At 44.2% G+C, this 21,893-nt stretch overlaps 1 protein-coding gene across 1 annotated transcript in view; it reads left to right on the top strand.

Moving 5' to 3' along the window:
• LOC141161570 (voltage-gated delayed rectifier potassium channel KCNH8-like) overlaps positions 1-15,899 on the top strand; it is a 754,200-nt gene extending 738,301 nt beyond the window's left edge. The window contains exons 13-15 of the mRNA XM_073646536.1: positions 9,198-9,304; positions 11,608-11,654; positions 13,444-15,899. Of these exons, the coding sequence (XP_073502637.1) occupies positions 9,198-9,304; positions 11,608-11,654; positions 13,444-14,169 (880 nt within the window). The 3' untranslated portion in view covers positions 14,170-15,899. The remainder of the gene's footprint in view (positions 1-9,197; positions 9,305-11,607; positions 11,655-13,443) is intronic.
• Positions 15,900-21,893: the final 5,994 nt, after the last annotated feature.

Here is a 21,893-nt window from a genome sequence, read left to right as displayed (position 1 = left end):
GTGTTGGAGCCATGATTCATGTCAGTCCACTTGGTGCAACAGCTCTCCAAGCTGTGATCACTCCTTTTTAGATGCAGACTAACGAGCAGATCTTATTTGATGCAGGTGTTAGTGTAGCACCCTCAGGATTCGGCTGCTACAGGGGTATTGCACCTCAACCCAGAGGTGTGATATTCCACTCCCGGGTAAGGATGGAGTGTGGATCTGAGCTCAGAAAGCTGCATGCACTACACACATCCCATTTCCGAGGAACAGACCAACGGTACTCCCACTTAGAAATGTGCAGGTACGACCGAGTCTGTTCCTGGCTGGAGTGGGAGGGGGGTGGTACATCCCAGTAGTGTAGGGGCAGATAGGGGGAGCAGCCTGGGTAAAGATAGGAGCTCATTGGGTGCTGGTCACCTGAGCTCACACATAGAGGGAGTATTTAAGGTGGGCACCATCAAAGAACAGAGTCAGTCTTTGCAGAGGAGTCAGTCTGCCACAGTCAGTCTGTGAGAAGCCAGAGGAGGAGAGCATAAGAGCAGAGCAGCCCCAGAGAGAGAGAGAGAGGAGAAAGGAAGAAAGACCCAGAGGGGGTGAAAGAAAAGGACTCTGAGAACCCAAAGTCCATCACCGGGTGAAGAGTTGGCAAAAGGGTACCGGATCCCAAACTGGTGGGGGCTAAAGCACACCCTAGCCAGAGACCGGAGGCCGTGGGCAGGATCTGCCACGGCCACCCACCACATCCACCCTGAAGGCAAACCACGTGAAGGGTCAGGGAACCCAAGGCCAAGGGTCTCCCAACAGAAGGCCCGAGGGAGCTGGACCTAGGTGGATCCCTGGTGGGGACGGCCAGAAGACAGGACAGGAAGGAGGGCTCAGGGTCACGCTCCGGACTTGCTTGGGGGTTGGCTGAATCCAGGACCTGGTGGACGCAGCACGGCTCGGGTGGTCACTTGAAGCTGGAGTGACCGGAACATCAGCAGTAAGTAAATACCCTAAACTGCACAACCCGACTCTGTCTTTAATTATCATCTATGCTGCACCACCACAACCCCCATCCTCTGCACCTGACCCCCTGAGGCTATACCCCACCCGTTGGGGGTTATACTATCAAAAGCTGCACCAACACCATCAGCCTCAGCGGACCCTGCTGCAGCGGCGGCCGTAGTGACCGCAATACAACGGGTGGCGTAGTCGACATAAAGAACTTTATAACATCTGTAGGACTGCCACATACTCTGAGCTTGACACCCTGGGCACGGACCGGATCACAGCCACTCGGAGACTACAACCCCCATCTGATCCGGCTCCGGGTATTCCCCTAAAGAATATGGCCCAGGGGGTGCGTCAACTTTGGCGTAGTCGGCAGGATTACGTGCCCACAACAACCGGGTACTGCGTGCCTGAAGAAAAGAACGAGTTTACCTCAAAAAGAAGTCTCCTGCCGGTTCCGGAGGGTCCCCGCCATCGGACTCCATCACAGGTCGATTCCCGCCGGTTGTCCGCCATTAACAGCTTTTTCCCGCCATCTGCAGAGTTTCCCGCCACTGGGAGACGATTCCCGCCATTTCCAAAGGTTTCCCGCCTTGGAAGAGCGGACGCCATTATGGGCGTGCCAGAGGGTGGCAAGAGGCCACCTCCCATCGTGGGCCAGGACCGAAAATGGCGCCAAAAGTGGAAACCGCCCCCACCAACAGAGACTGTGATGCTAGAGGTGTCTGTCAGCGTGAAAGAACTGCCCCTGGAGCTGACAATCACCAAGTGGCCCCGGGACCGCCCTCGAAGTGGGAGGACTGAGAAGAAGAGAGCAAAGATGGGTGTCGCCTGGAGGAGTCTGGAGAGAGCGCACCCGGAGACAAGAAGCCTAGAGCTGAGTCCAGGAGAAGCTTACCCGGAGATGGGAGAAGAGCAGAGCAGCACCGGCCCGCTGGCCAGGAGCCTGCCGGGAACAGCAGAAGGAGAGCAGAGCAGCACCGACCCGTTGGTCAGGAGCCTGCTAGAAGCAACGACCCCACTAGGACTAGTGGAGGTCCTAGCACAGCTCCCCCAAGACCGGGAGTGTGCGCAGACCGCTCTGGAGGGCCTCGCAAGGAGGATGGCCCGGGTGCAGCGAGAGACGTTGGCGGAGTGGAGCCGTGAGATGGCCCAGCAGACCGAGACCCGTCAGCGGAGCACGCCACCCAAGACGAGGAGACAGACCGCCTCTGAGGATGGCGCAGGAGGACTGAAGGCCGGAGACGGCGCCGAGAAGGGAGCCGAACGAAAGGAGGCAGGTAAAGGGGACGTCTCTACCCCAAGCCGGGAAACCGCGTGCCTGCCCCAGCTCCCCGTCGCAGAGCCCGAAGTACCCCCTGCCGTGCCCGTAACCGCAACGTCACCGCCACAGACTAGGCCTCAACCGGAAGCCGCAGCCGCGACCCCTGTGACGTCACACGCCTCGACCCCGAGCGTGACCAAGCAGGAAGTACCACCAGCCTGGTCGCAAGGCCTAGTACCCCCGGGCGCCGCAATACCAACAGCGCCCCCTACATCCGCGGAGCCACCGGTCTGGTCGCAGGGCCAAGTAGCCCAGGGCGCCGCCGTCCTTACGGTGCCCTTCACTTTCCAGGTGCCCCAGGCCTGGCCGCAAGGCCTGGGCAACCCGGGCGCCACCACCACCGCGCCCATAAAACCTAAAGTGCCGCATCTGGGAGAAAATCTGTTCGCCCAACACACATGGCCGGACGGGCAGCCCTTTGTCTGGCCCAGGGAGTACTACGAACAAGAGCTCCAAAAGAGGGCAAGGCCCATGTGTGAACCCCTGATCCCGGCTCCAAAGCCCGTTAAGAGGATCTCGCCCCCGCTAGCAGAATCACAGTTTGAGTGGGACCCCACCGGAGAAGATCTCATGGGGTTCACTCAAGAGACTCGGGCAGCCGCAGCGGAGCGTGCAGAGTGCTGCCGCCAGCAGCTCGAGGTCTTTGAGAGGGAGCGGAGAGAGAGGCGGGTCCGGGAACAACAAGCCCAGATAAGGAGCGCGGAGCAGAAGAGCCGGGCCAGGAGAGACCCCCGTGCAGCGCATAGTCCCCGCACCACCGGGACTGTGATCAAGTTTAACATGCAGCATGGGTGGGGCTTCATCCGAGACCACCGCACCCCAGGCGACGTCTTCGTGACCAGAAGAGACGTTGAGTCCCACCTACCGGAGGGACACAGAGGTCGTGACCTTTACATCGGGAACGAGGTCACCTTTACCCGGCACAAGTGTGCCAAAGGACCCTACGCCCTCCATGTGCATCGCCTGACGGAGGAAGAGCTGCGGTGTGAGGAGGAAGAACAAGAGGACCCGGACGGGTCTGAAGCTAAAGGTAACCACAAAGAAAGAGCAGGAGGACGTCGTCGTTGAGTACGGCAGAGTAGAAGCTGTATATAGTTACCCGTAGGGGTACCAAAGAAACTGTTGCTGATAATATAGTCCCCGTTGGGACCAGCAAGTGTGAACTGTTTACCCGTTTATCCCTTAAATCCCACTGACCGAGGACTGAGAGCGGTCATTCCTCCCTAATACCTGGCCGAGGACTGAGAGCGGCCATATCCCTTGTAAATAGTTGCGCGTCCTAAAGCGCCCCTACTGGTTTTATAGGAAAGCCACGAGTTCCAAAGACTGTCGCACTTTACCCGGTCACACATTGCACAGTGACCGGAGGAGGAGCCAGAGGCGACGAGAATGTTATTTATATGAAAAGTTTTATGATGCTGCTAATATATGTTATTTTATATGTTTTTATTATGTTGTTTATATGAAAAAAAAAAAAAAAGTATGTTTGTGGATGTTTATCTCTTACAGCCCGAGGACGTGCTGTGATTTACCAGGGGGGAATGTAGCACCCTGAGGATTCGGCTGCTACAGGGGTATTGCACCTCAACCCAGAGGTGTGATATTCCACTCCCGGGTAAGGATGGAGTGTGGATCTGAGCTCAGAAAGCTGCATGCACTACACACATCCCATTTCCGAGGAACAGACCAACGGTACTCCCACTTAGAAATGTGCAGGTACGACCGAGTCTGTTCCTGGCTGGAGTGGGAGGGGGGTGGTACATCCCAGTAGTGTAGGGGCAGATAGGGGGAGCAGCCTGGGTAAAGATAGGAGCTCATTGGGTGCTGGTCACCTGAGCTCACACATAGAGGGAGTATTTAAGGTGGGCACCATCAAAGAACAGGGTCAGTCTTTGCAGAGGAGTCAGTCTGCCACAGTCAGTCTGTGAGAAGCCAGAGGAGGAGAGCATAAGAGCAGAGCAGCCCCAGAGAGAGAGAGAGAGGAGAAAGGAAGAAAGACCCAGAGGGGGTGAAAGAAAAGGACTCTGAGAACCCAAAGTCCATCACCGGGTGAAGAGTTGGCAAAAGGGTACCGGATCCCAAACTGGTGGGGGCTAAAGCACACCCTAGCCAGAGACCGGAGGCCGTGGGCAGGATCTGCCACGGCCACCCACCACATCCACCCTGAAGGCAAACCACGTGAAGGGTCAGGGAACCCAAGGCCAAGGGTCTCCCAACAGAAGGCCCGAGGGAGCTGGACCTAGGTGGATCCCTGGTGGGGACGGCCAGAAGACAGGACAGGAAGGAGGGCTCAGGGTCACGCTCCGGACTTGCTTGGGGGTTGGCTGAATCCAGGACCTGGTGGACGCAGCACGGCTCGGGTGGTCACTTGAAGCTGGAGTGACCGGAACATCAGCAGTAAGTAAATACCCTAAACTGCACAACCCGACTCTGTCTTTAATTATCATCTATGCTGCACCACCACAACCCCCATCCTCTACACCTGACCCCCTGAGGCTATACCCCACCCGTTGGGGGTTATACTATCAAAAGCTGCACCAACACCATCAGCCTCAGCGGACCCTGCTGCAGCGGCGGCCGTAGTGACCGCAATACAACGGGTGGCGTAGTCGACATAAAGAACTTTATAACATCTGTAGGACTGCCACATACTCTGAGCTTGACACCCTGGGCACGGACCGGATCACAGCCACTCGGAGACTACAACCCCCATCTGATCCGGCTCCGGGTATTCCCCTAAAGAATATGGCCCAGGGGGTGCGTCATTAGTTTTGGAAATGAAATTTTATAGGGTGATTCCATAATTTTTTCCTCAGAATTGAGTGATTCCATAATTTTTTCCCTCTGCTTGGTCTGAAAAAAATTACCCTTACTGAGTACCACATTTTTAATCTTGATTTCTTTTAGTGTTTCTTAAAGCCCTAAAGTTGCCATTTGAAATGACTTTAGTTTTGTGCCATGTCTGTGATCTGCTTTTATTCAACAACATTAAACACCTGAATGAACATCCTCTGAGCTCGGTGATTCCATAATTTTTGCCAGGGGTTGTACCTTCTAAATTTTTGTCTGCTAGTAATACATATATATTTTTAAGATTCAAAGAATCCAGTTTGGTAAGTTTATTTTTTGGCCAATACTAGAGCTGGATTGTAAGAAAAATACAAATCTAGGGAGAACTTGTGAGTTTCCATCTCATTTTTGGCTAGTATATTATTTAGCAAGGAGGCATCATATCACATTACCACTACTGCCGTGGATGCAGTTGAGGTGGTGCTTGACCAGTAGGCACCATCATTCATATAGAGTGCGTGTTTCGTACCCATCAGTTTAAGGCCACGTTCAGTATTTGGTCAGTATTTTATATCAGTATTTTTAAGCCAAAACCAGGAGTGGAACAATCAGAGGAAAAGTATAATAGAAACACGTCACCACTTCTGCATTTATCACCCACTCCTGAGTTTGGCTTACAAATACTGATGTAAAATACTGACCAGATACTGAACGTGTGAACGTGGCCTAAAGGGCATACTAGAAGTTGCCGTTTTCCAACAGCTGGAGAGCTACAGGTCGGGAAACACTGCTATAGAACATCTGATAGTTGTTTCTACTTGAAGGAGTGGAATGCATTTGTAGAACTCTAAATTTTATTTTCCAGTTGTAATATTACTGCATACAATACTTTACAGCTCTACAAACTCCTTCACTGGATTATTTCAATTGCAGTCATTTGTCATGAAAGACATTTCCATTTTGAAGTTTCCTGTTTATGTTCTGCAAATAATGTCAGACACCTTTTCTTTTGTGGCAGAATGATATGAATGAGTTACTGCAGCATTAATACACACCTTAACCTTTTTCTAACAATGTAACAAGAGAGGTTTGACAGCTTTTAACCAGTAGGGGTGTCTGCATTATTAGAAGGAGCTTAGCTTTATGATTACAGTCGGGTTCTACATAATATACTTATCAGGATTGTGTCAGAGCAGGACAGAAACCATAAAGTGTAGATGGAATATTTCTCATTATGTATTTATGATGCATTCTGTTATTATTATGTATTATAATACTCTCATATAAACATTACTAATGTAGAAGCTGGCTGCAAAATGAACGGAAACTGAAGTTAATTTTTTATCTGGAAGTGGATTTATTTCCATCCAAAGAAAACATGTGCTCCAGCAATGAATTAGTAAGAAAATCTTCAGCCCTTAAATTGGACACGTATTAAAAATCCATAACAAGAATACAAAATGACCTCTGACGCGTTTTGCACAATACAGCTGAGCTGAGCTACGACTAAGAACATAAGTGTATTGGTTGAAACGCATCAGTGGTTATTGTATATTTCTGTGTTATGGATTTATAATACGTGTCCAAAATAAAGACTGAATATTTTCTTACTACTTCATTGTTGGAGCACATTTTTTCTTTCGAGTGCTATCAGTGTTACCAGGACTTCATCATGCATGCTGGTGGAGGTACAGTGGCATGTAAAAGTTTGGGCACCTCTGGTCAAAAATACTGTTATTGTGAACAGTTAAGCAAGTTGAAGATGAAAAGATCTCTAAAAGGCCTAAAGTTAAAGATGACACATTTCCTTCAAGTAAAATGGGCAGATAGAAAAGGTTAGGCACCCTTGGAGATTTGTGTGCTCAGATAACTTTGATCAAAGTTTCAGACCTTTATTAGCCTGTTAGTGAACAAGACATAATCCTAGCATCATTAGAAAGGCCAGATGATGCAAATTTCCCAGCTTTATAAAAACCCAGCCTCCTCTAACCTTGTGCAAAAAAACAGTAGTCATGGGTTCTTCTAAACAGCAGCCTAGCACTCTGAAAATAAAAATGGTGGAGGCCCACAAAGCAGCACAAGGTTATAAGAAGATAGTAAAGCATTTTCAAGTTGCCCTTTCCTCAGTTCGAAATGTAATTAACAAATAACAGGTAACAGGAACAGTAGAGGTCAATATAAAGTCTGGAAGACCTAGCAAAGTTTTAGTGAGAGCTGCTTGTAGGATTGCTAGAGAGGCAAATTAGAACCCCCGCTTGACTGCAAAAGACCTTCAGAAAGATTTAGCTGACCCTGGAGTTGTGGTACATTGTTCTACTGTTCATAGACACCTGCACAAATATGGCCTTCATGGAGGAGTCATCAGAAGAAAATCTCTCCTGCGTCCTCACCATAAAATTCAGCATCAGAAGTATGCAAAAGAACATCTAAACAAGCCTGATACATTTTGGAATCAAGTCTTGTGGACCTATGTTATAATAGAACTCTTTGGCCACAATGACCAAAGGTATGTCTGGAGGCAAAAAGGGCACAGAATTCCAGGAAAAGAACATCTTGTCAACCATTAAGCATGGGGGTGGATCAATCATGCTTTGGGGTTGTGTTGCAGCCAATGGCACGGGAACATTTCACGGGTAGAGGGAAAAATGGATTCAATAAAATTATCAAATTCTTGATGCAAATATAACACTATCTGTAAAAAAGCTGAATTTGAAAACACAATGTCTTCTACAAATGGATAATGATCCTAAACACGCATCAAAATCCACAATAGACTACCTCAAAAGGCGCAAGCTGAAGGATTTACAATGGCCTTCACAGTCCTCTGATCTGAACATCATTGAAAATCTGTGGCTAGACCTCAAAATAGCAGTGCATGAAATCTCAGAACTGGAAGACTTTTCCAAGGAAGAATAGAAGAAAATCCCTCAAACAAGAATTGAAAGACTCTTGTCTGGCTACAAAAAGTATTCACAAGCTGTGATACTTGCAAAAGGGGTGCTACTATGCATTAACCATGCAGGGTGCCCAAACTTTTGCATCAACCCATTTTCCTTTTTGTAATTTTTTACATGTAAAAAATGGCTATATTTTTTTTTTTTGCCTAAAATACAAAGGAAATGTGTCATCTTCAACTTTAGGCTTTTTAGAAAACATTTAATCTTCAACTTACTTAAATGTTCACAATAACAGTAATTTTGACCAGGGGTGCCCATACTTTTACATGCCTCTGTATATTGGCAAATATCCTATGTTGGATTAATTTCTAACCCTATTTTGCCAAATGATATTTTCTGGGGTTCTGTGACACTATAAAAGGTTACTTTTAGCAATATATAACAGGCATTTTATGGAGTAGTTAGTTGTCAGGGCTGGATAAAGGTGTTTCTTCTGCTGAAATTAATTGTAAATACTGTAGCCAATCAGCAGCCACTGACTAGCTGCAGCGTTCACGTGATGCCCCCATCAGACAGTTAGAGATGCAGCACTAAGTGCAGGGGAGCATATCGGTCCAGGAGGTGAGGATTGTTTTTTTTTTCTTATTTATTCACGTCTGTATGCCCATTATTAAAGGTTTTGTCCATTAGTTGACAAGCCCTTTAAGGATTGCCTATATTACATACAGGTATCAGATATTCTAAGTTGTTAAAAGTATTAGATTAGTATTAATAGACGCTAAATGTAAGCAAGACAGTCACATGAGGTTTCGATTTATTGAAGGCAAGAAGTGGTTTGATTATGGTGAAAACTGAATGAAACAGAGAAAATTAGGAAGTTGCAATAGATTTTCTTATCAATTGAAGGGTTAGAAAATAATGGCATAATGCTAGGATAGGACATTTTGATGCATCAGCGTTTCCAGGTAGACCCCCACAAATCCTATGACTGAATGTACCATAGTGCTGGTTTCATGCGGCATCCCCTTCACAGTTGCTACCAGTGTAGTGTCAGCCATCAGTGTTCAGTATTCAAACAGCCATTGGGCTAATTCAGCACTGTGCCTCCATCAATAGCAGGATCCTAGTGAACGTCATCACTTTCTCTGATAGATTTAACCCTCTAATTTATGTAAAATAAAAGTGTAACAAATGCCTTCTTTATACAGGTTTGTGGATGGCATTGAGACTGACTGCAGCTCTCCCACAACTCAGACGTTTGACTTCAATACCAAACAGCTAAGCCAGGAAAACTCACCGAGATGTTCTAACTCAGGTATGGTAAACCGCATAAATGCAACGTCTAATGCGCATTCTTAGTCAGCAGCATCCGTTGTAATCCATTATTTGATCCTATTTTATGACTTCCCAAAGAAAGTTCATAAGTAATATAACACTTCTGACAATCCAGGGATAAATACCAACAGTAGAGAATCCCATGTAACCATGGTACAATGATGCCCCAGAAATGCACAATGGCAGGCTGCTCACAGTAGCACGAGCAACATGTTTCCTGGCGCTGCCATGTTAAAGAAAGCAGCGCCTGGGACACTTTCACGTGTTGCCCATGTGGTCTCCACACCAATCTCCGGCTGTCACGCAAGGTGAGGGAAGGAATAAGAGTACAACAATGGGAAGAGGGAGAAGGGAGCCGAACAACTAGCAAAAGGGGGAGTGGAGACCCCTAGGCAGATCTAATATCACCCTGCTTAACCTATCATCCCTATATAGGTTCTGCACCTATCGCCGAGCAGGAACCTAAACCCTGAATGTCCCTAGAGCTTGGCCCTAGATAGGGAAGGGATGGGGTGAGCACTAGTCAGGCCCCACTACAAACTAAAGACAACAAGGTAAACAAAATTATGGGATACACTTAGCTTGAGCAGACATCAGAGAGATAATGCCAACTGTCCTCCAAGGGCACCAAAGATGAGACTAGCTGACTGACAGTACTCCAAGTCTGCACAGAGGTACATAGAACTATCACCAACGACTCTCTGGAGAAACTGAGAGTTTTTAACTACCAAGCAAAGGTCTGTCAATCAGCAGCAGAAGGTGGAGTTCGTCGCTTCTGGGTCCTGAAGGAAGAAGGATATAGCTATACTACAGAGATCAGAGGATCAAAAAAGCGTTTGCAATGCCAAGCGTAGTGACCTTCTATAAAGCCGGATCCAGAGCGACTGTCTGTCACACCTGACACACCCATGACACTAGCTATCATTGCATTTAAGACAAAAGCAGGACTCATCGCTGAAGAAAACAGACCCCCATTTCAGCCTCCATTGCCATTCTGCTCTGTGTTATGATAACTCTTGAGAGCAGTGGCATGAGGTCAATGGATCCGCTGCATGTCTGGCTCTTAGCCCAATGTCATGCAAACACCTGCTGATGGGTTGTGTAGACACTGTTTAATGCTTTAGGCTTGGTATGTGATGTCTAACGTCACTTGCAGCACAGAATAGATTACACACCATTCTTGGAATCTGATAAGACCAAATGGGTAATGCCATGAAGAGGTCTTCTTGAAGGAATGGCACACAGTTCTTACTACCAGGATTATGATGTGAGGTGGAATTATGTACAGTACCTGGACCCTCTAGTCTTCACTCCACGTACACGTAAAGATTGCCATTACAATGATTTGGTCATGGAACCAGTGGTACAGACATTTCTTCAAAGGGAAATTGTCTGTTCCACTGTTTCTCTTGAAAGTTTACAGGAACTGTCTCGTGAAGATAACCTTTTGTAAACTGAAGCCGGTTTGGCATTTCTAACCCATGACAACCAGCTGTTTGGCAAATTTGGCTATACAACAGATCTTTGCTCTCATCAGAGGAAATAAGAGTAAGTGTATGTAAAGCCAAAAAAACTCAACAGCAACTTCATTGAAAGCTTGATAGAAAGTCTGGTGCTGGGCTCCTAGGAGAATCCTCTGAAATACCAGACCCACTGTGATACAGTTCTTCCCATTTATGTAAACCACTGCAAAAAGCATCAGGATGTTTTATCATGACTCAGAGAATGCAATTATGTGACCCATCTTGGTATGGCGGCCTACCCAGGAGGGATAACTGATGATGCACACGGCAAAGACAAGTGTCGCTGGAGTCCTTGTGGCTCTTTTTCATGGCACTCTTTTTTTATGGCACTCTTTATACTGCCATGTGGTGCTTGTGGACAATGCTGCATTATGGAGATTTTATTGGGGAAATGTAAAGGAGAGAATATCTTTATTATACACCGTGTGATGGAACATAGCACAATACAGAATGAAATCGCAGATAACATACAACACAAATCTATTAGCTCAGTATTGCCGCTCCGCACTGTTCTGTCAATGATCAGTGAATGTAGATTACACAATTATAACACTGATTTGACCACCAGCACCTTTATAGGTGCACATAGTTTTAGAGGGCTGGATTGCACCCACAGCAATATTGATATTCTTTTGGTGAAAGATTTCATTGTCTGTGTTGCTGCACATACAATGGATTTTGATCTCTAATGAGACAACCCTGAGATTACACAATTATGATGTCATTTATTGACTAAATTTAACTTCTCTTCTCCTTAAAGCGGAAAATGCTGAGACCAGGAAAAGCATTGTGAAATTAAATCAGGAGGTGAGTTCTCTTTAATATTCACTGTAGTATATGCAATTTGTCTTGTATTATATCACAGTCTTACCCTTATTGTACCAGGTGCTCAGCTTTGGGGAAGAAATAAAAGATATTTTGCGGCTTCTCTACTCACGGTGGACCTTTATATGTGACAGACTTTTCAAAAAGTTGATAACCAAAGATAGAAAATGCATTTTTTTTCAGAAATGGTACCACTTTTATATGTGGCTTGTGTATGGAATAAGACTAACCTGCATTACCAGACACAGCTCACGGACAAGAGAGGCGCTATTTTTTGGAAGAAAGCAGCAATGTTTTCTAATCTCCTACAACCTCTTTTAACAACAGTTAAAAGTTTTTAAAGGGGTTATCCAGGATTATTCCATTTTTTTTTTACTATGGGCCTAAGAATTAACAGGCAGATAGTTGCTAAACTGCCTGCCTGCTGTGCCCGGTGCCGATCTCTGCCAGCACAAAGCAGTCACAGTTCGCTCCTGCCAACGACTCAGCGGCTTCAGCTGATGTCACATTGACAGTGCAGCAGCTTCTCTTATGTGCTGCTCTGTTGACAGGACTTCCGACGTCATGATGATTGACAGCCAGCTCCCCGCTGCCTAACTGCGGGGAGCCGGCTGTCAATCAGCATGACGTCGGCAGCTCGGATGAGGAAGAGCTGCTCTGTTGATGTGGAACAGCTGAATCTCCGGTAGGAGCGGTCAGTGACTTCTCTGAGCCGGCGCTGGATAGGACAGGCAGGGAGTTGTCTCTGTTAGCAACTACCTGCCCATAGAAAAAAGAAATAAAATAGTGCTGGACAATTAATAGCATTAGGCTTTGCATACATTTTAATATAGATTAATCACTAATGAAATGTATTATTACTTGTGCCATATGTCTACAAATTTTAAAGGGAATCTGTCACCAGGGTTTTGGCAGTTAATCTGAGAGCAGCAATTATGTCAGGAATAGACCCAGATTCCAGCGATGTGCCACTTACTGGGCTGCATGCTATAGTAGTGATAAAATCACTGTTTTATCAGCAGGAAATTATCACCAAAGGACTACTAAACCTGCTGCCATGTAGCCCTCCAAATTCATGAACACTGTATAACCCCACTCCCACCACTGATTAGCTTTTTGTGTATACTGTGCGTAGGCAGAAAGCTGCCAATCAGTAGTGTGGGTGGAGTTATACAGAGCTCAGCATTGAGAGAACTGATAGATCTGCAGCAGAGAAAACAGTGATTTTATAAAACAAACTGCAGCAAAAGCAGCCCAGTAAGTGATACATAACTGAAATCAGGGTCTCTGCCCCTATATTATGCTCTCAGATGGGGTAGCAAAAACCTGGCGACAAATTGCCTTTAAGAAATGAAAATGCAATTATATGGAAATATTTTAATGGTTAGATAGACATATGAAGCCTAGTCTCATCAAGGAAGTCCACAATAAAGTGATATTTCCAGGGGAATAACGATCATGGGCGTAGAGGTTGCAGTCATACCTGGGTCTTGGAGTTTAAGGGGCCCTAAAGGCCCCTTTGGCTCATATGAGAATTCTGCATTGTAGCCCATGAGCATCACGGTATTGCCAATTGGTTATTGCCATATTATCTTAGGTAGTGTACTCTGTTCATAATTTCTCTTAGGCATATATAGCATGTCCGTTAGATATACTATGTGTTCCTAACATGAGAATAACCACTTGAAGGAATCATACAGAGACCGTAGATATTTCTGTGCTTGATTTATTGCTGTATTTATTCTTAACATGTTGTATGTCATTTTTGTAGATGACCGTCCTTTCTCAACAAGTTACACAGTTAAGTAAGGACCTGAATGAAATGCTTCAGCTTATGAGGCCTGTTCTCCTAAACCAGAGCTACATACAATCTCCCTCTGTTGGCCTCCTTACCCCAACCCTGAATAACACCTACAGCAACAGCAGTGGGTTTTGCAGTGGACAGCAGTCCCAAATTACCATTCCCAGCCTTGTTGGAACATCCTGTCCTGGTCAGACACGGGCAGATGTAGCACAACCTAACACAGCTTGGATGGAGGCCTTAAATCAGCCTACTAAGGCTACCCAGCCAGAAAATTCATGCAGGAAAAATGTCCACCCTGCTCTTTCTCTGGATTCATTTCTCAGACATTCATGTACTCACCACAGACAGCACAAGAGTTGTGGCCCTATGACTGTGAACCAAACACTGTCCCCTTGCCATAGCCATTTCCCTCAAACACAAATGAACCATGTGAGCCAGGTAATGCATAGTAATTCATCCCCAGTGATGGCTTCTCATCAATCATCTAGCAAACAAACAGAAGTGCAGAAGTCCAGCCCTAGTTTCACATCCAGCAGATCATTCTGTAGCCCTCAAGATGCTGACCTCTTTGGACTGATGTCACGTGACTATAGAGAGCCATCTTCAGCAGCTCTGGAACTGGTCCGTAGTTCTTCTGGAGACTCACAAGGGGACATCATCAAGTTTATAGATGATGAGGGCACAAATGTGTAATACTGGAGATGGTGAAGCCAAAGCACTGACCATGGGGATATTTACCAAAGTGAAGCTCTCCAAGGCTGGACCAAGCTACTGTAGGATAATAATATCCTGTTGACAAGGGAATGTCTAACTACTGCCAGATTTTATTCTCCTTGCCCCAATACTGTTCAGCAGGCAATGAGAGAATCAATTTCCATCGGTTTTATTTTGTTTTTTTTGTTTTTATTTTTTATCTAAACTTGCAATTTATAGTGAAAAAAATCCCATCACTTTCTAAAGTTTGGTCTTTTGACTGCTAGTAACTTCCAGCCGCATCGTTTGAGCACTTTGTGCACATGGACTTTAACAAATTTCTTTGTAGCGACTATAGATCGATTTTTATGAAAGGGACCAGATCCAGTACACAAATGGTTAATGGGAACAAAGATGTCGATGCGCATGGAACTTAAACAGAAAACAGTTTCTTATAGCATGATCTTAATATTGTTAATACGAACACTTATTAGAAGACTGACTACAAATTTGAGCCAAATATTTTAAAAGGGAACATTTCTGGATGGTTTTCGTTTTTTCTTTAGCTTTTTTTTTTCTTTCTGTTTTTGAGTATAAAAGGACCTTATTTTTCTATATTTGCTACTTGAAGGTTTATACTGAACTTTTTTTGTTCTGATTTTTTCTTTGTCATTCCAAAGCAGAGATTTATTTAACCCTTTCGTTGCTAGAGGGGACTTAAAAAAAAAAAAAATGAAAAAAAAAAGCACATTGATGAGACTGGACCCTCTGGCAGGGAAACATTTACAAAATAAAAGGGATCAAATTAAAGGTGCATGCTGTGCAACGCATGGAGCATTTTCTGGGAAGAGGTATACCTGAGCAACTGGAAGAATCTATTTATTTTGCTTTAATAAAGATAATGTATTACAAAAAAACCTGTTTCTTGTTGACATTCAACAACAATTCAAGTATGAAATAAATATATGCTGACCTCAACATTCTTTCACAGTCAGACATGCTTCTTTATGTTTCTTCACTCTCTGATAGCAGACCTGCTATTTACTGCAGAAGTTGTGTCTAATCACTTGATTAAAGGGGTTGTCCACCCCTGGTAAAAGCGTAAGCAAATGATGCAGCTAACTGAATACTAACATTGTGTAATGCACACACTGTTGGGATTCTGCTTCGCTTGCCGTTTCCAGCGGTTGTCACATCACTGCCAGTATGCAATATACATACTTCCAGTCACACGCTGACTAGAGTCTCAACCATATCTCTAAATATAATATTGTGATATGAAACTGAGACTCTAATCGGAACGCATACTTATAAAATCACTGGAAACCAACCAGTATGCAGCACCAAACATTGTGTGCATAAGACACAGTTAGGATTCAGCAAGCTGCAGCGCTTGCTGAAGACTTCACCACGGGTGGACAACTCTTTTAAGGTCTCCTATTCACTATTTACAGTTTTTTTTGGTTGTAAAAAAACCACAATGATTTTCATGTTTTTGGAGTTTTTTTTACCATTATTTTTTACGTGGCCTTTAGTTTATTTAGATATTTTTACATGCATCTTTCCTATAGAGAAGCCTATGGGAAAACTAGTGAAAAAGCCACATCTATGGTATGCAGTAAGAGAAAATTTGTGCTGTCTCAAAAAATGCACCAAAAGTGAGCAAAAACACCACCGTTTGTATTTCTGCTTTTACTTAAAGTGGTTAATCCATGATCTTTTTTTTCTATGGGGCTAAAAACTTATAGGCAGGTAGTTAACAACTACCTGCCTGTTCTGCACTGTGGAGAGCCTTCCTGATTCAGGCGGTGACTCTCCTGCTTCCTTTGACCTCACGTCGCAAGAGCAGCTCTTTTTCTTACGCTCTGCTCTGTCTATTGGGTATCACTGCCTACGTAATGCTGATTGACAGCTGGCTCACTGTGGTTAGGAGGCAGGTACCTGGCTGTCAATCAGCATGACAATGGCAGTGAATCCCCTTTGATAGAGCAGCGTGGAAGAGAAGGAACTGCTCATTTGATGAGATGTCACAGGAAACAGGAGAATCATCGGCAGGAGCAGTCCACGACTGCTGTGAGCTGGAAGAGATTGTCGCAGTGCAGAACAGGCAGGTAGCTGACAACCATCTGTCAATAAGTTCTTAGCTCCATTGCGAAAAAGAAGAGTCCTGGATAACCCTTCTAAGGCCACGGCCCCACTATCAGTATTCAGTCAGTATTTTTTCTCAGGAGTGGGAGACAAAACCAGGAGTGGGTGATAAATGCAGAATTGGTGACTTGTTTCTATTATACCTTTTCTCTGATTGTTCCTCACCTGGTTTTGGCTCCCCTCCTGAGAAAAAATACTGACCAAATACTGACCTAATACTAAAAGTGGGGCTGTGGCCTTAAAGCTAACATCGGGCCATCAGGCCCTGGCAGCATCGTTGAGAGGGTATAAAATAGATGTATTTTCTGTTTTATGTATGGATCCACACTAATGTCCACTTATTTCTGGTACAAGTAGATTACAGGTAGAGTATTTAAACTCTTGAACCCACATCCGATTCTGTTTGGTTTTTTTCCTAATGGAGATCAATGGGGAATTTTGCATTACCGTAATAGTACCTTCCTTCATGTTATGACCTCCTATGATACAACCATAAAAATAAAAACAATACCAAAATTAATCTTTGTCACATCATATAATTTGTACATAAATAAATTTTTAACTTTTCTACAAGTGTCTATGTTAGGAAAACAGTATTCACTATTATAGCGATAAAAAATGTTGTAGCTTGATATTTGGGCATTTAAGGTTAACTTTTTTTTATCATTTTATCAAGCATGGAAAGTTATAAAACTTTGCATATCACTTTATTAGGGGATTTGTCCTCATTCTTGTAAAAAAAAAATCACCCAAATTTGGCTTCTAACCCCTATTTTTCCCCCAGTGTTGCCTGCTTTTAGCTGAATTGATATCAGGGCATATTTATTTGGAGTACAAAATGATGGTGTGGTCAGCACCTGTGTATACCACTATCTCTGGGGATGATCTGCTGCAGGAGATTGTTCTGATAAGCACAACACTCAGAGGAGCAGACAGGTGCTGACCCTTTCACTGTCATCATCTGTACTCCAAATGAGTATGCTATGATATAAATGCAGCTGAAAGTAGGCAAATAGACTGGGGAAAAGCAGGGGTATGAAAGTTACTTGCATGTATTTTTTGTTCAGGAATCAAGATAAATCCCTTAATAAATTGATTTGAAAAGTTTTAGAACTTTCCATGCTTCACAAAATTATTAAAAAAAAAAAACATAGTTACTGTTTAAAAGGGTTGTCCGGCCTAAGGCTACAAATCTGCAGTTATTCTATGTGACTACAGACTTGTAAATCCTCACATCGCGAGCAGTGCGATTAGCATTCATGCAGTCACATTCCGACTAGACGTGTCCGGACTCGCTTAATACACTTGTATTGAGCAAGGCTGCGTACGTCTAGTTGGCATGTGACTACATGTATGCAAATTGCACTGCTCGCAATATGAGGAATCACAAGTCTGCAGTCACATGGAGTAACTGCAGATTTGTAGCCCAAGGTCGGACAACCCCTTTAAGTGTTTTACTTAACTCTGTGATGAGAACAATTCAAACAAAATATTTTATTCGTGTCTCTGAGACTTTATTCAAAAAGCTTTTCTAATGTATTATTTTGCAGGATTCCACTTTTTAATTTATAGATAATATTGTAAAACCCCAAAAACAAACGTGTAATTATTTTGAGATATGTCAAAGTAGAGTGTAAAAAATAGGGGGCGAGTCATTAAGACTGGCATAGTGCACCCCAAATTTCTCACATAAGCAACTTAATGAATTGCCCCCATAGAATATTTAGGAACTGAATAAACAAAAATATGGTACAAATCAGGCATGATCTTCTTAAAAGATGGTCATTTGGAGAGGTTTCCCTTTATAGTCACTGTATTTACTTTTTAACTGTCCCTGCTTGAGGTATATATACACACACACACTCATATATAATTTTATATATATACAGTACAGACCAAAAGTTTTGACACACCTTCTCATTTAAAGATTTTTCTGTATTTTCATGACTATGAAAATTGTACATTCACACTGAAGGCATCAAAACTATGAATTAACACATGTGGAATTATATACTTAGCTAAAAAGTGTGAAACAACTGAAAATATGTCTTATATTCTAGGTTCTTCAAAGTAGCCACCTTTTGCTTTGATGACTGCTTTGCACACTCTTGGCATTCTCTTGATGAGCTTCAAGAGGTAGTCACTGGAAATGGGCTTCCAACAATCTTGAAGGAGTTCCCAGAGATGCTTAGCACTTGTTGGCCCTTTTGCCTTCACTCTGCGGTCCAGCTCACCGCAAACCATCTCGATTGGGTTCAGGTCTGGTGACTGTGGAGGCTAGGTCATCTGGCGTAGCACCCCATCACTCTCCTGCTTGGTCAAATAGCCCTTACACAGCCTGGAGGTGTGTTTGGGGTCATTGTCCTGTTGAAAAATAAATGATGGTCCAACTAAACGCAAACCGGATGGAATAGCATGCCGCTGCAAGAAGCTGTGGTAGCCATGCTGGTTCAGTATGCCTTCAATTTTGAATAAATTCCCAACAGTGTCACCAGCAAAGCACCCCCACACCATCACACCTCCTCCTCCATGCTTCACGGTGGGAACCAGGCATGTAGAGTCCATCCGTTCACCTTTTCTGCGTAGCACAAAGACAAGGTGGTTGGAACCAAAGATCTCAAATTTGGACTCATCAGACCAAAGCACAGATTTCCACTGGTCTAATGTCCATTCCTTGTGTTCTTTAGCCCAAACAAGTCTCTTCTGCTTGTTGCCTGTCCTTAGCAGTGGTTTCCTAGCAGCTATTTTACCATGAAGTCCTGCTGCACAAAGTCTCCTCTTAACAGTTGTTTAAGAGATGTGTCTGCTGCTAGAACTCTGTGTGGCATTGACCTGGTCTCTAATCTGAGCTGCTGATAACCTGCGATTTCTGAGGCTGGTGACTCGGATGAACTTATCCTCAGAAGCAGAGGTGACTATTGGCCTTCCTTTCCTGGGGCGGTCCTCATGTGAGCCAGTTTCTTTGTAGCGCTTGATGGTTTTTGCAACTGCACTTGGGGACACTTTCAAAGTTTGCCCAATTTTTCGGACTGACTGACCTTCATTTCTTAAAGTAATGATGGCCACTCGTTTTTCTTTACTTAGCTGCTTTTTTCTTGCCATAATACAAATTCTAACAGTCTATTCAGTAGGACTATCAGCTGTGTATCCACCAGCCTTCTGCACAACACAACTGATGGTCCCAACCCCATTTATAAGGCAAGAAATCCCACTTATTAAACCTGACAGGGCACACCTGTGAAGTGAAAACCATTTCCAGTGACTACCTCTTGAAGCTCATCAAGAGAATGCCAAGAGTGTGCAAAACAGTCATCAAAGCAAAAGGTGGCTACTTTGAAGAACCTAGAATATAAGACATATTTTCAGTTGTTTCACACTTTTTTGTTAAGTATATAATTCCACATGTGTTAATTCATAGTTTTGATGCCTTCAGTGTGAATGTACAATTTTCATAGTCATGAAAATACAGAAAAATCTTTAAATGAGAAGGTGTGTCCAAACTTTTGGTCTGTACTGTATATATAATTCCTTGTTACACTTTTAAACGATCCTAGGTTGTACTAACAGAAATTATTTAAGGCATACCAGTAATAAGGTGCAGCCGAGCTCCAGTAAACGTGCTCTCATGCTAAGCCATTGAGCTAAATGCTGTCATTACAACAAACTGATTTAAGAAGACTCAGAAAATTCCCTCAGGGAGAAATGCTTGGCTGCCTTTCCTTCTCTATTTATATTTAATACGAAGCTCCCAGAGTGCTGAAGATTGACGGGATACACTGCGATGTGAAGAAATTAGACCAATTTAATAAATATCCACTTTGAAGGTGTCAGACAGGTCTGCAGTGAGTCGCTGAGCAGGAGTTGCTAATTCAGGTTTTAATTACCCTAGCTCTCCGAAGTTCTTCATATACAGTGAATGCAAGACAACTCTTTAATTGCAAGAAAAAGCTTTTTTTTTCTTATGTTCCCATCCATTGTATTCTACAGAGGCACAGAGAGATTTTATTCTTATAGGGTTATTGTAAATATGCAAGTAAACAATCATGGCACCCTTCATTGCATGGCATAATATGCAGATATTAGAGAGTTCTAGCGGGGCATCTAGGACACAATATAGCGCCTCATGAAGGTACCATATAGGGCACACGGAGTCTGTGTGCCGTCATACAGAGTTTATGTAACCTTTGCTGAATGGCACAGAACACACCGCTGATTTCTGAAGGAAAGCTCTGGACATCAGGAAACAGAGGAGGAAATGGAGTCAGCCAAAAGATGCCAACAAGAGGAGAGCCAATGTTATGGGTAAGGTTGCCACCTGGCTGGTAAATTTCTAGGATATATACTTGGAGACCAGTAAAAGTAAAATACTTTATGGACAACAGCAAGTGTCTGTATTTTTGCATTATAAAGCAGTTTGTGTGCAATCTAGTGGCTTCCAATTTGACTCACCACTTCTTTGCCAAACCATCCACCTCTCTAAACGTCAGCCATGTCAGGACTAAATCGAGTGTGGGATTGGCACCAGCAGGAAACCAGTGGGCAAAGCAGCAAAGAGCCAGAAACATCACACTGCCTGTCTATACAGCCATGTGAACGGAAAGCAGAGGAGTATACTCACTGATAGGGAGACACAGAATGACTGTCCACGGCAAGTACAGGCGCTCGGTGCATTAAGGTGGGGCTAAACATTTAGTGCACACTCCCATTTACTTATTTTCCCTCTAGCTCTACTCCCGTCTTCTTTGATTGACAGCTTTAGGTGTGCACTTAAACTTTTGGCCACACTAGGGGTACATTGAGCACCTGTATTTGGTTACAACAGTCTTTGTGTGCTGAGAGACTCTCTTTTAAGGTACTTTCACGGAGTCTGTTAGCTGAATACATCCGTCAGCTCCTGTTACCTCTGTAAGAAAAAGCACAGTTGCGTTTTTGCTTTTTTTTTGCACCAGATGCATAATAATAAAAAATAAAAAAAATCGCCCAAAACCAGCTGGTGTAAATCACTCTGAACCTGGGCAAAATTTTCAGGCGGTATATGTGGCAACGCAGTGTGTAAACTGACTAAACTGTCAGTGACCATAATTTATAGATCAAAGTGTAAAATCACTCTCATTATTAAGCCTCACCCCAAAACCCTTTTTTGACCATGGACAGTATTTTTGGGTGAAAAAGTGGACGTTGCTAGGTGTATGGGAAAATTCAGAGCAGAGCTGGAATGAGGTCAATCGAGAGATGGCAGGGTTTACTAACAAATGGAAAGTCACAGAGAGAGTGGAACATGATGTCTGTGGCCTCCTGGTGCTGTGGTGGCACATCTGCATGCTGCAAAGCTTCTGGACATCCAAGTCAATCTACATGCTCTCTTGGGGCTGGGAGTCATACACCAGATGAAGTGAGTTACCATTGGAGATTGAGCCAAATATTGTTAGGAACAGCCGCAGTTACCATACTATTGTGGTCTGCCAATCATGGTATGACTATGTTACTTGACTGCCTTGTTGCTAAACTGTTGCTGAGTTTGTAACCAAGAGGCAGCAGTTATCCACCGTGGGAGTGAAGCTCCAGAAACCTAGTGA

The sequence above is a fragment of the Phyllobates terribilis genome, unplaced genomic scaffold, assembly GCF_046119375.1.
Source record: "Phyllobates terribilis strain yellow unplaced genomic scaffold, ASM4611937v1 Scaffold_9__5_contigs__length_417890890, whole genome shotgun sequence".
Classification (NCBI taxonomy): domain Eukaryota; kingdom Metazoa; phylum Chordata; class Amphibia; order Anura; family Dendrobatidae; genus Phyllobates; species Phyllobates terribilis.
Note: the sequence above shows the minus strand (reverse complement) of the source record. Positions and strands in the feature narration are given on the sequence as shown.